The 13026-nt window shown below is 33.3% G+C and overlaps 1 protein-coding gene across 2 annotated transcripts in view; it reads left to right on the top strand.

Moving 5' to 3' along the window:
• Nucleotides 1-12738, top strand: part of LOC128982817 (delta-sarcoglycan-like) — a 35624-nt gene extending 22886 nt beyond the window's left edge. The window contains exons 2-8 of one of the 2 annotated variants that reach the window (XM_054401833.1): nt 752-933; nt 6766-6931; nt 7936-8146; nt 9392-9514; nt 10160-10226; nt 10539-10662; nt 11477-12738. In XM_054401833.1, the coding sequence (XP_054257808.1) occupies nt 6770-6931; nt 7936-8146; nt 9392-9514; nt 10160-10226; nt 10539-10662; nt 11477-11680 (891 nt within the window). In that variant the 5' untranslated portion in view covers nt 752-933; nt 6766-6769 and the 3' untranslated portion in view covers nt 11681-12738. The remainder of the gene's footprint in view (nt 1-751; nt 934-6765; nt 6932-7935; nt 8147-9391; nt 9515-10159; nt 10227-10538; nt 10663-11476) is intronic. The other variant, XM_054401834.1, reaches the window with a different exon arrangement.
• The last annotated feature ends 288 nt before the right edge of the window (nt 12739-13026 follow it).

Here is a 13026-nt window from a genome sequence, read left to right as displayed (position 1 = left end):
CACTAGACCGGTTACTTATAGGATCGCCGATCAAAATGGCGAAGAAATTATAGGCGGATTCTATGAAAAGGAACTGCAGAAGACCGCTCTCTGAGTGTCGGACTGGACTTTGAGAACCATACCCCATTCTAGGACTGTACCCCGTTCTAGGACTGTACCCTGTTTCTAGGACTGTATCCCTATTTCAGTGCTGTACCCTATTCTAGGACTGTACCCTATACTAGGGCTGTACCCTGTTCTAGGGCTGTACCCTATTCTAGAGCTCTCATCCTCATCCTGGCCTAGAACCCGTAAATACATAACTACTAAGACCACTGATCAAAATGGGGAATAAATTATAGGCAGATTCTATGAAAAGGAACTGCAGAAGACCGCTCTCTGAGTGTCGGACTTTGAGGAGCCCGTTCTAGGACTTTTATCCCGTTCTAGGACTTTTATCCCGTTCTAGGACTGCTCTCAGAACTGCTCTAGAACTGCAGAAGACCGCTCTCTGAGTGTCGGATTTTGAGGAGCCCGTTCTAGGACTTTATCCCGTTCTAGGACTTTTATCCCGTTCTAGGACTGCTCTCACCCTCACCCTGCGCTCAAACAGACCTTTACATAACTACTGTCCCGATTTAAACAAAAGCATATGTCCAGCAACACAAACTACCACGGTATTGCTTTAATTAGCCTCTCAAATTTAATAGCGACTCAGACTCATAATTTAACTCAATGGTATAAGTATGGTGATGCACTGTGGTCTGTACAGTGCTGCTACGGGCGGCAGAATCGCCAGTTCTCTAACTCTCTGACATGCGCCACGGCCGCCCTTCGCCCGCCCGCCGCTGCCCCGGCCAGTGTAGGCCCGCCGCCCTCGTAGACCATTAGTTCACGTCACCCATTCTTTCATATTTACGTTTTTCGCGTTCTTGAAGCTAAATATTATCATATGTAAGTATTTTGATTTAATTTTACAACTAATTAAACTGATTCAGTGTCGGAAGAATTGTTGTGATTAATTAGTAATTTTGTAAAAAGTACACATTTTTATTGTTTAGAAGGGAAAAAATCAAATACTCAAATCAATCAATGGATTTAAAAATGTTAAGATGTTGTATTGTATATAATAGGTATCACATGTAGCATTGAAAATGACGAATTTATGATGGGAACTAATCTAATAATATAATTTCTACTTCTGGTACACAAATATACGTGGTTCTTAAATTAAATCGTTTATATTAAAATATTTTTGTGGTTTATAGACAATTGACCGAGGTGTATAAATGTATGAAAAATGTTTGTTTATTATGAAAACTATTAAGACTTAATTATAGCTCCGTACGTGGTAGGACAAAATAGTATCATACCACGTACTGGTATTATTCGTTTCTATATAAAAATACAGCAAATTTTAATTTATTAGTCCAGTCAATGAATGATCCAAAAGTAGGTGTAGAGTGCGTGAGCAGGTAACTAAGCGATTCCTTCAGAAACTTGTTCAGGGGGCTTAGGGTGTTAACATACCAAAAGTCCTGACTCCTAGGTGGTGAGCCAGGGGGTTGAGGGGGGGAAAAGGGGTGGAAAAAGGTACGCATTTTGGGTTTTTTTATTATATCTCGAAAACTATCAACTTTTTGTATACTATAGTAAATTATAAAATTGAAGAAGATTAAATTTTCTACAAGAAAAGTATATAATGTGTTTATTTTGGCTCAACAGATTACGAGTTATAACTTATTTAATTGATATCTTATTGAAATACTCCTTCCATAAGAAATACATGTAAATTAGTATGCGAAATGGGGCGAATCCTATCCGCCCAAAGGAAATATAACTGATATTCTGGAAATCTTGACCAAATTTCCAGTAATTTGACACTTAAATCATGAAATTTTGTCAAAAATTAAAGCGAGGGTGAGCGTTTAAAAATGGGATGATTTAAGGTTTTTTTTTATATTTCCAATAAAAAAACACCAAAACTCGATTTTGTTACCTCGCCCTCGCCTTAATTTTGGATCAATTTTAATGAATAAAAGTGTCAAATTACTGGAAATTTTGTCAAGATTTCCAGAATATCATTTATATTGCTTTGGGCGGATAGGATTCGCCCCATTTCGCATACTAATTTACATGTATTTCTTATGGAAGGAGTATTTTAATAAGATATCAATTAAATAAGTTATAACTCGTAACCTGTTTGAACCAAAATAAACACATTATATACTTTTCTTGTAGAAAATTTAATCTTCTTCAATTTTATAATTTACTATAGTATACAAAAAGTTGATAGTTTTCGAGATATAATCAAAAAACCCAAAATGCGTACCTTTCTCCCCCCCTTTTTCCCCCCTCAACCCCCTGGCTCACCACCTAGGAGTCAGGAGTTTTGGTATGTTAACACCCTAAGCCCCCTGAACAAGTTTCTGAAGGAATCGCTTAGTTACCTGCTCACGCACTCTACACCTCATTCCTTGACTGGACTATATTATATTTGAACAAATCAAAAGTAATGGAAGTAATAAACAAATAAAGTCATAAATAAGAAAGACTAGGGATGGAATTTATACTAATAATTAAATTTATGAATTAACATGGTATAAGTAATTTTACATTTCAATGTGATGTAATGCTATTTTTATAGGTTTTGCCATTAATGAAAAGTATATCAACAACTAAACCACTTTTGACTGTAAAAATTAATATTTGTATAATTTAAACTATACCATGTGCACTGCCTTATTCTTACAAATTTATTTATAAATTATTAACCAGTGATGTCTAGAACAAATTATTAAAAATTTTTGGGTCGAGGAAAAAAAGCTTTGTTTCAAAGACTTCCTTCCATTAAAAATCATAGGACGATAATTTTTTTATTGTTTTAATACATAATTTATTTTAATAGTAAAATAGTTAGCTGTGTGGTTATAGTACTCGCCTTACGATCAGAACTTTGATGGTTCCTCTTTTAAAACAGTCAGTAGCTTTTTGACGGTAAAAAACTGGACCCAATTGCACCTGCTAGTTGGGATTTCTTTGAATGATCCAATATTTTTAAATTGACAGATGGTCTTAGCTTGTACACATTTCCACAAGTTATCTCACTCCATTATTAATAATTTAGTTATGTTTTTTGGTAAACGTATGCTGACTTTCGTTTTAGTTAATTGATAGTTTGGTAATAATAATAATCAATATTGCTGTGTTTCAATTCGTGGTTTGTTTTGTTTACCCACGTCCGTGTGTAAAGGCGGGTAGCGCCAGCTGTGAGCTATACTGGGCACGCTGGAATTAGCCAAACTGGCTACGGAACCAAACATAACTCGGGAATTATAAACACAATGGCACAGTAGTCACGCTCACACATACATGGCTCAGGAATCAGTATCCTGGAATAGCTTACTTTTATATTATTGGTGTTTCTTTATGAGAAGCAAATTCGGATATTTTACAATAATCGTTATGTGGAATTAAAATTTTAAGTCATATTTTCAGGGACGGTCTACCAATACAGTATACAGTTGTAGATTTTTGCCAGGTGTAATGGCGTCATACGGTTAGAATTATTGAGTATACGTTTCGATAAGATTTTTTTAGTTTTCGAAGCTACTTCGATCGTTTCAATATTGCAAGTTTGCGGAACAACAGTAGTACAATGGACTAATGTTAAAAAAATAGTTTTGTTGTTTTCTATACAACTGCAGTTTTTACGTTTTGTTTATGACAACAGTCCGAAATTTATAATGCTATTGACACAGAATAAACCGTTGTGGTTGAATCAATCTACGTTCAGATACATACGTTACACACAACGTGAGTGTTTAATAAAAAATAAAACTTTTTTCTATTTATTTGGGTTTTTAAATTCTGCATTTTTTTTAAATGTTATATGCAATGTAAGTTTTAATTTGATCATTTCTGTGACTTTTGAGTTATGTGGATTTCGATGTCTGAGGATAACACGTATTTTGTACTCCAAAATTCAATTTCAAAATTATTGACGTGAATGTCACGAAAACTTTAAAAAAGTGAAGAACATTAGCAGTAGATAACTTTTGCTACATCCAAACATGTTTGTTATATTGTTAAATTTGTCATTTAAAGTTCAGCGAAGCAAATAACATGTTGAATTTAGTGAAATGATCTTTGTAATGTTTAATGAAAACAAATTAAATTTAATAAATTGCATATTTTTAAGTTTTGAATTGTTTTTTGCCCTCCTTAAAAAGTGATGCATCATATTTTACCTAGTGAAATTTCAGCACACATTTATTTCTCAGTTAAACCTAAATTTTATGAGCATAAATGTTGCTAAAGTGAACAATTTGACCCTGCATTTAATAAAATCATACACAAATAACCAACTAAAACCGTTAAACTACCAGTTTTTGTAAGTCTCTAATAGTTTCAATCAACTGAAATATTTTCCCACTAAAGTGCACGTGAAATGTTATAGATTCAAACTATTGAACTATTGAATTGAATTTAACTGAGGATTTGTTTGATTCTTGAATTTATTATGTTATTTGTCAACGCATTACATTTCATAAACTGTACCTTACTGAGTTGTTAGCTTACAATTGCACGCATACTCGCTTTCTAAATTAAATGTTTTAACATCGAAAATTAATGTTGTGTCATTTGAAGCCACAAGAAATTAAATTAAGCTTAAAACATAAAATGAATACATTTTGAAAAGAACAGAACATTATTTAAACATTTTTCAACTGAAGACATAAACAATTGTAATCTATTGTAAATGTATAAGGGGGGTAAAATCATCAGAAAATATTTGTATGGACTGGTTAAATTTAATGCCATTATAGACCACAAGATTTGTTTATATAGTGGATAACAAGTTTTTATATTCCTGGGTTATATTTTTGTCAACTTCTTTTTCCATATTCCTATATATATATATATATATATATATATATATATATATATATATTTATATTTTCCACCCTCCGGCTGGATTCAATCATTATCATCTTTCGGTCACAAATGTATCCATTGTAAGTTATAATTTTTTTGGAAGATTTTAAATCAATCAAACCAAATATCATAGTAAAACATTCTTCAGTCCTCCACTGATGGTTGAAATACCAGTTATAAAATAGCTTATAGCAAATGCCATGAAATAAGTAATTTTATCCAAAGTAGTAAAATGAGATGTTACATTAAGCACTTGAGCCATCATACTATAATCATCTCACTACTATGAACTTACTACTCAGTAATAGGGCTATTTTTATCGATATCTTTTATTTACACAAATTAAATTATAACAATTGTAATGGTGGCAGTGTTAATCTTAGTCCAACGATACTCAAGTCATTGGTCTTGGACTAGTTACACTCCATCCGCTATCAGTTAAGTAAAAATTATTACGGCAATAGTCAGAAATAAATTGATTGTTATTCATCAGATTGTGTTCTGGTTGTTTGTATTTCGGGGATTGATTTTAGAACTACTGAAAAGAATTGTGGTTGTATAATTTTATTTTGTAACTTTTTAAATATTTAAATGATTTAATGAATGGTTAAGGATTTCATGTCTATTGTATTGTATGGTGGATTTACCTTCAAAGAATGGGTAAACAATCAGACAGTAGTACGTAAATAGCTTTTGCTAAACTTAAATCGATCTAGTAAAATGCGACCTAGTTTAAAATAAACCCACGTTATTATTCGCACTCTCCAAAAAGTAATAAATTTCATTGCAGTCACATTTTTAAACTACTACTTTATCATCGAGTAGTTTATTATATGTAATTTCAAACACACGGACTTGATATTCGCATTACATCATTTTATTATACCTAATAATAACAAAATGGAATAAGACGGTATCATGATATGCTTTTTTTAAAACTATTTTGAGCTTTTGCATCGTATGTAAACTTTGAACTTTTGGTTAAGATTGCACATTTTATCAACTTTACACTTTATTTAACTCTTTCACGACCACTACAATTTCTTATTTTACGTTTGCACTGAATTCAACAAGAAATCAAATAAGCTCATGGTTTTTGTATTAATTATAATTGTTAATTTGTTATCTTTGACAGATAAGTATGTATTAATTAAGAAAATGCAGGGTCCTAACGGAATAGAGATGATATGAAAACCAAGGTTAGTGAGTTTTCTTTACTGCGCAAATTTGTGAAGAGAACGACAAATAGCACAGGGATACAGGGCTAAACTGTTTATTCTAATAAGGTATTATATTATTATAAAAATATTCCTTTCTACACCAACAGTATCGTTGCTGACTCATGGCAATTCGTGTTTAGCATACACTAAAAGATGAATAAACAAAATATGCTTAAAATAATTTTTTTTTAACACGACTGATCAATTTATTACATTTGTGGCTGTTGGTGATGAATTTTTACAAACAAATCCGCCAACCTCTTAAAAAAAAAATAAGGTTCATAATAAGAACAAACTATACATACACCAGAACCATAAACAACATGTTAATCATAAGAAGTCTGGAAAACTCCATTTCATAACAAGATGAGTATTTTTCGTTAGTTTTTACACCATTGGAGATAATAATAAACAATGTCAATAACAATAACTAATAACAATAACAATGTCTACAACCCTTAAAATCTGTTATGAGATGAAGAAAATTGATTCCACGCTTTTCGTCCCAAATCAATTTCCAAGACACGTAATAGACACATGCCCCCATTTGTCACCACCCAGTTTAACAATCACAAAAATCTATACGTAAATCTTCCATTAATGTACCACGTACTGTTGATTGTTACAGTTCAATGAACTGCAATGAGAACAGTGATCCACCCTTAAGTCCCCACATCGGCATCTACGGGTGGCGCAAGAGATGTCTCTACGTGCTCATCTTGGGGCTTCTGGTGGTCGTCATGGGGTCCTTCGTGGCCACATTTCTGCTCATCAGCGCCATTGACTTCAATTTGGTAAGCAGCAGCTGTAGCGTTGGAAAAGCATCTTAGGTTAAAAACTACATTTCTTCCCTAAAAAGTCAATGGCACTTACACTCACTTAAACAAATATTTGATGAATATTATCTGTGGTAAAGAAATAGTTAGCTCCATATGACTTTTAAATCCTTTTTTGTCAATGTCTTACTTTAAATTTATCATTGGCCACTTTTCTCTTCAGTAAGATAACATTTTATTATTTGAATTTACACATCAAAATGCACATTCTTGCCCACTGGGTTGCAGTGAAGTATTGCTATTCAACTATCCTTTTGCCCTAACTGATCCCGTAGCCATAGTCTTCATGGTGAGTCGTATACCTAGGTCCAATTTACTTTTTTGTTTTACGGCCACCGGAGGCTCTCAATCACTCAGTTACGCTTGAAAAAGATGGTACATTGTTCAAAGCTGATGTTACACAAGTAAGGTATCAAAAGTAGGCTGTCTTCTATGTTACTCTTATGGAGAATGAATAATGTAGTTAGCTAGTTGATGGATATAAAGGTGTAAGGTTATATAAATATTTTATTTTGTAGCTTTTAACCTTCCTTAAAGTAAACTTATTGCAACATTTATTAGTAACTACTTAAATGTATATGAAGAGTCCTTACTGTAAAGTTATTTGTTGCTTTTTTTTAAATATCAAATCCATATACATCCATAAATTCAATAAGCCCCCAGAAATACCCGAAATGGCTGTGGACCCCTGATCTTTTTAGAGTGATAGGGATATGAAAATAGCTAATTCGTTCTTCTTCCTTCTGAAGAACAATTATTGTTGGAGCGGAGTAATTAGATTGGCTTGTGTCGAGAACCTTTAGTGTTATGTTATGAACTCTTTTCTTGAGTTAGTTGTACGTCCATTCCTTTTTGTCAATGTATTCTTTTGCTGTGCTCTTTCCTCCACAAACTAACATTAGGATCAATGATTTACATTCTACGTACTCTACTGATGAAGATTCTATCCCACCTGCGTGTAGGGGGGCTTAGGAGACCTCAAAATCTCCAGGGACGGTGTACGACTGAGAGAGTTCAGTTACGTCCTGGCGTCCCTGGCAGCTTCTAGACTAACCTCCAAGACTCGGGAACCTCTGTCTTTCGAGTCCCACTACAATATGACATTGAGTGTCACTGATCAGAACGGCCACCCCGAGCAGTCCCTGCACTTCTGGAGTGCGACACAAGATACCAGTAAGGCGTTGTAAATTATAGACCCATATCGATACCTTTAGTTAATGTTAACACTTTTATTATATATGAGTAGACACGTGTTGCTCATTGTTGCTCTTAAATACAGTATCTGTGTATTTTAACGTAATGAAGAGCGTTGACTTCCACGGTAGTTTTCCAACAATATCCTCATGGCTTATGAATTGAATCGTGTTGTTTAGGCAGTGTGGCCATTGTTCATGCAGTTCAATATTATACCCTACTCCTTAGTTCCATACAGCATTAAAGAATAGTACAATACGAACTATTCATTCCTGACTTAGGAGTAAGGGAACTATTAATTAGCGTGAACGTTGGTCTGAATATTAAATCTTGTTATGTCTACAAAACGTCGTTATCTTACATCAACCAATCAACAAGCCTCAAACCAGAAGTCACGAGGATTTAACCTTACTTTAACGTAGTCTACTATTATTCGAGTAAAAATCGTTAGATGCTGGATATGGTGTAAATAAACATGTGTGTATATTTGTTTATGTAAACTAGCAGCCAGCGTCACTTCGTGACTTCAAGATCCGTGATATATTTGAATTAATTAAAAATTTTCTGTTGTATCATCATTCTAATCATCCCTATTATTTGTATTGTGTACCCTATCATTTTCATTGCTTGCGCGTTATCTTCAAGGCATCTTAGAAAAATTACAAATACTAATGAAACATACTATGAAAACATAAAATCTAACTTCAAATTATACTTTTCATTGTTATATAAACTGTTTAAATTTACATTACAAATGAATTTCACTAGGCCTATACGGTTTGCATACAATCGTAATAAGTATTAGTAAGTACACTAAGCTTATGTTAAAGTTTCGTTTCCTTCCTCATAAAAATATATGTACAGTATTCGGCTGGGCGTCTGGTCTAAATCGTTTTGTTTGCCACGCGTTCAAAAATTGTAATTTCAACGTTGTCCTTTATTAATGTATTTAAAAATTGTGATATATGTTTTTTGCAGAATTAAACTGTTTTATGAGATTTAAAAGAGAAGCAGTTATGTTTCGAAAATAGTAATCTAATAATAGTAGTTAGCAGACCCGTAGATATACGACGACAAAAGGAACGTTATTTTATATATCATAGAAAAACATTAGATTGAAAATACTGTCATGTTTTAATTAATCGAGTGCTTAGTTGTGTCGAGTGTTAAGCTGGCCCGTTGTTTTTTACCATCCATAATGTAAGGACTATGTTTGGTTGGCAGACAGAAGATATTTGGTGGCCGAAGCATCTCAGTTCCGTGTCAGCGACCTGAGAGGAAGAACTCTGTTCACCGCACAGCCGGGCCAAGTGACCGTCGGCACAGATAACCTTCGGGTGCTTCAGGGTTAGTATTCATAGATTAAACATATTTTATCATAAATTTATCATCATTATTTATGGATCAGCTTAAGCCAATTTTAAGGTTAGTTTCGTCAGGTTCATGGTTCATATAGAGAGCATTTTGTTGGTTACTATTTGCTTCTTGTCATTTAACTTATTTTAAGCGTATAAAAAAAAAAAAAAACTATATATCTTAATAAATATTCATACAGCAACGGCTTTAAAGCACAAATCGTTAAATCTACCCTAAAACAAAAAAGAAAAACTTGTTCTCCGTAAACATGGAACACAAAATATAAATTTAATCAGACTTGAGACTTAACAATAGTATGAGAAGTCTACTTCAGCAGGCATAGTCAAATTTTTATATTATGTGTTAAAAGTATTTCTTGTATAGAACCAATAATATTTTCATCGATGTGGTATGAGCACGTTTAGTTATACGTAACATATATCAAACTTTGAATTAATAAATGACAAAATCAATAAATGGCCAAATTAATAAATGAGTCAACTTTGATTCCGCCGCAACTTATCGGAATTCCGTTCTGAAGCATCTAGTGACCAATATTATCCACGCTAATTTTAACCAACTTTTCGAGTGTACCAATTTAGTATCATCAATTTGAAAACATTCTTGTATTCCTAGGAGGAGCCCACTTCTCTGGCAGTGTTCAGACGGCGATGCTGAGATCCAGTTTAGGAGCTGAACTAATGTAAGTAATAATTGTATTAACAAATCAAACCAACAAATATTTTCCTAGGTCTATAATGATTGTTTTGTTTTGTGAGTAATTATAGCGTACGCCAAACACACATATATTTACTGTGATCCATTAAGTATATCACTTAAGTAATCTAGTTATATTAAAATTGATGAAAATGAATGTAGAGTTATTTTTGTTAGAGTTAATTTAAAACAAATGTGAAACTATATTTTACAATATTAAAACCAAACTTTTAACGCTTCCTCCAACATTAATATTTTGAATGTATGAATATTAATAAATAACATTACTCTATGTCAGGCTGGAGTCTGCGACAAGAAGGCTCCATGTGATGGCTCCAGCAGGAGTTTCTATTGAGAGTAGAGGGGCTGATATCAGCGCGTCCTGCCTCACAGACCTTCACTTGTCATCTGTAGATGGAAGAGTAAGAAAATTGAGACAGTTATACAGTAGTTCATTATTTATTTACCTCTTGTTTTATTTTACGATATTCGTTATGATAGTGCAGTGCATTGAGCGTGAGGAAAATTAGCTGTAACGCTTATAGTTTTAGTAAAAAGATTTCGTACGAAGAGGGCTAGGTTTCTTTTGGTACTATTAGAAATACGTTTAGCAATTTTAACACAACCTATTCTTCACCATCTGCTTGATAATTGGTGTATTCTACTGATATTGATAATCTGTTACCCTATTGAGTGCATATGTATGGCTCTGCATACAAATATGCAAGGGAAAATATTTATAGCTTTTTCAGCCTATAACAGCTAGGAAATTGTTAAAACATACAATTTTACAGAAAATAAATCACTACGAATACCTAAGAAAACTTGAATGGTTAGAGGTTCCAAAAAATGCAACCCAGTTAATACGGCTTTAATGGCAAGATTGTTATTGTTGCGAAAAAATCAGAAGTTTTTAATTTTTCTCAAATAAAATAAAAATACAGTGTCTTCCAAAAAAGGAAGATGATAGATGATAAAAAAAACCCAGCAAAACAGTGTTAAACTTAATTAACGCACCAAATAAAACCATGCATCGAAATAAATAGTTGATAATAAATGATTTAATTATTTCAATTAATAATGTAAGAAATATCTTCCAGGAAATAAACATCGATGACCTGAAAAAGCCTGTGCACTTTCTTAGTCACAACAGTATTTTGACCATTGTAAAATCAACAAAGGAAACGAATGTTTTCCATAAATCTTGGAAAGGATTTTGAAACTTTTTGTTTACAGATAAAACTGAAGTCGCCTGGAATCTATATCCCCAACCTGGAGAGCATTCCTCTTCTGCAGCCTCAGCCTTCCAGGTACATCCATCTGGAGTCCAGTCCAGGGTCCAAGCAGTACCAGGTCTGCATGTGCAGCAACGGGAAACTCTTCATCTCCAAACCTAATGGAGAATGTAGTGTCAACAATGACGGGAAACAGTGTCATTGAGCATGGCTGAGACGATAGGCTATTCTACCTCACTCTTCGGTGGCGAGGGAGCCCTGCATGAAAATCAAGTCTCTAGTTGGTGGTCAGGAGCTCAATAACGGATTGTACAGTACGAGCTCGTCGTGTATATCAGAATTGTCATCGGTGAATTGTATCGTATGAGAACTAACTGCAATAGTATAATGAACACTGAGCTAAAGACACAGAGTGCTGCAGCTGCAAATGTGTTTATGTAGAAAAAAGATTGAAAGTAGGCCTAATTTATTAAAAGCAAAGTCTGTCGTTGGAATGAATTGATTATACGATTTTTGTTCCTGATCAACAATTTATTTGCTAGGGATACCAGCTACAAACTTATCTGTCGTACAATTAATTTATTTCTGTTAGGTGTGTGTGTGTGTGTGAACAATCACTAAATAAAATTGGATTGTATAGACCCAACCTAACTATTTACCAAACACATATTTCCTCTCGTAACAAAATTAAATGCATTTTTAATAACCCCAACCGGTCCCTCAATCCGTCCATAGCTTTTGTTTGGGCGTCTCAAGCTCCTGTTCAATGAAAATAGCCTGGAACGAACAATTTAGACTAGAATTCATGTTGAATTTGAACACACCTAGTAAATAAACTAATTTTTACAAATTAATCCACAGTGGGTGACAAATGGCATTTTAAGTCAACACAGTGCGGCAATACTAAATTCTAAGCAATTGAAACGAATTTATCCATAATTCATCGGCAAGTCAAATTGTTCCTGTATACAAACAAAAATTTTATTGAGAAGCAATGTTGTACTGATTTTTACTAAGTCGTTCTAATGTAGACTTAGATCTACTGAGTATTACGATTATAAGCCTTCACACATAATCCTGACGAGGATTAAAGTTTATCATATAGTCATCAGGGGACCTAAAAACATTACAAGTAACATGATAACAAGTATTATATGACAGTAACACTATTGACAAGTAGTATATTTAGTACTCTAAGATAAATTGTATTATTTATTGACTGTTAGTGGTTAATGCTGTAAAACTATGTAGTATATTGTTAAAACGATGTTATTTTTTAGATAAATAAAGATTTGTTTTATAAACGACTGATTAAATTTACATCACGGAGGCTGTTTTGGTAATTTTCAAAGTCAGGAGAATGTCTATAATGTTTTAAACGGTTTAACCTAATTTAAGTACTATCAGCTCTGAAACGACATTTGCTATTCAGAGTTTATATTTCAATTGTTGTTTTGCTTGGTTTCTTTACAATTCAAGTTTAAACGGTTCAGGTTCTGAATCAGATTTGGTTCAGGTTTACCAAGTGATATTTAAAGATATCAAACATTA

Source organism: Macrosteles quadrilineatus, unplaced genomic scaffold (genome assembly GCF_028750875.1).
Source record: "Macrosteles quadrilineatus isolate MER2022 unplaced genomic scaffold, UCM_ALF_1.0 Scaffold_1__1_contigs__length_201487025, whole genome shotgun sequence".
Taxonomy (NCBI): Eukaryota; Metazoa; Arthropoda; class Insecta; order Hemiptera; family Cicadellidae; genus Macrosteles; species Macrosteles quadrilineatus.
The sequence above is the reverse complement of the archived record's forward strand: the minus strand, read 5'-3'. Positions and strand labels throughout refer to the sequence as shown.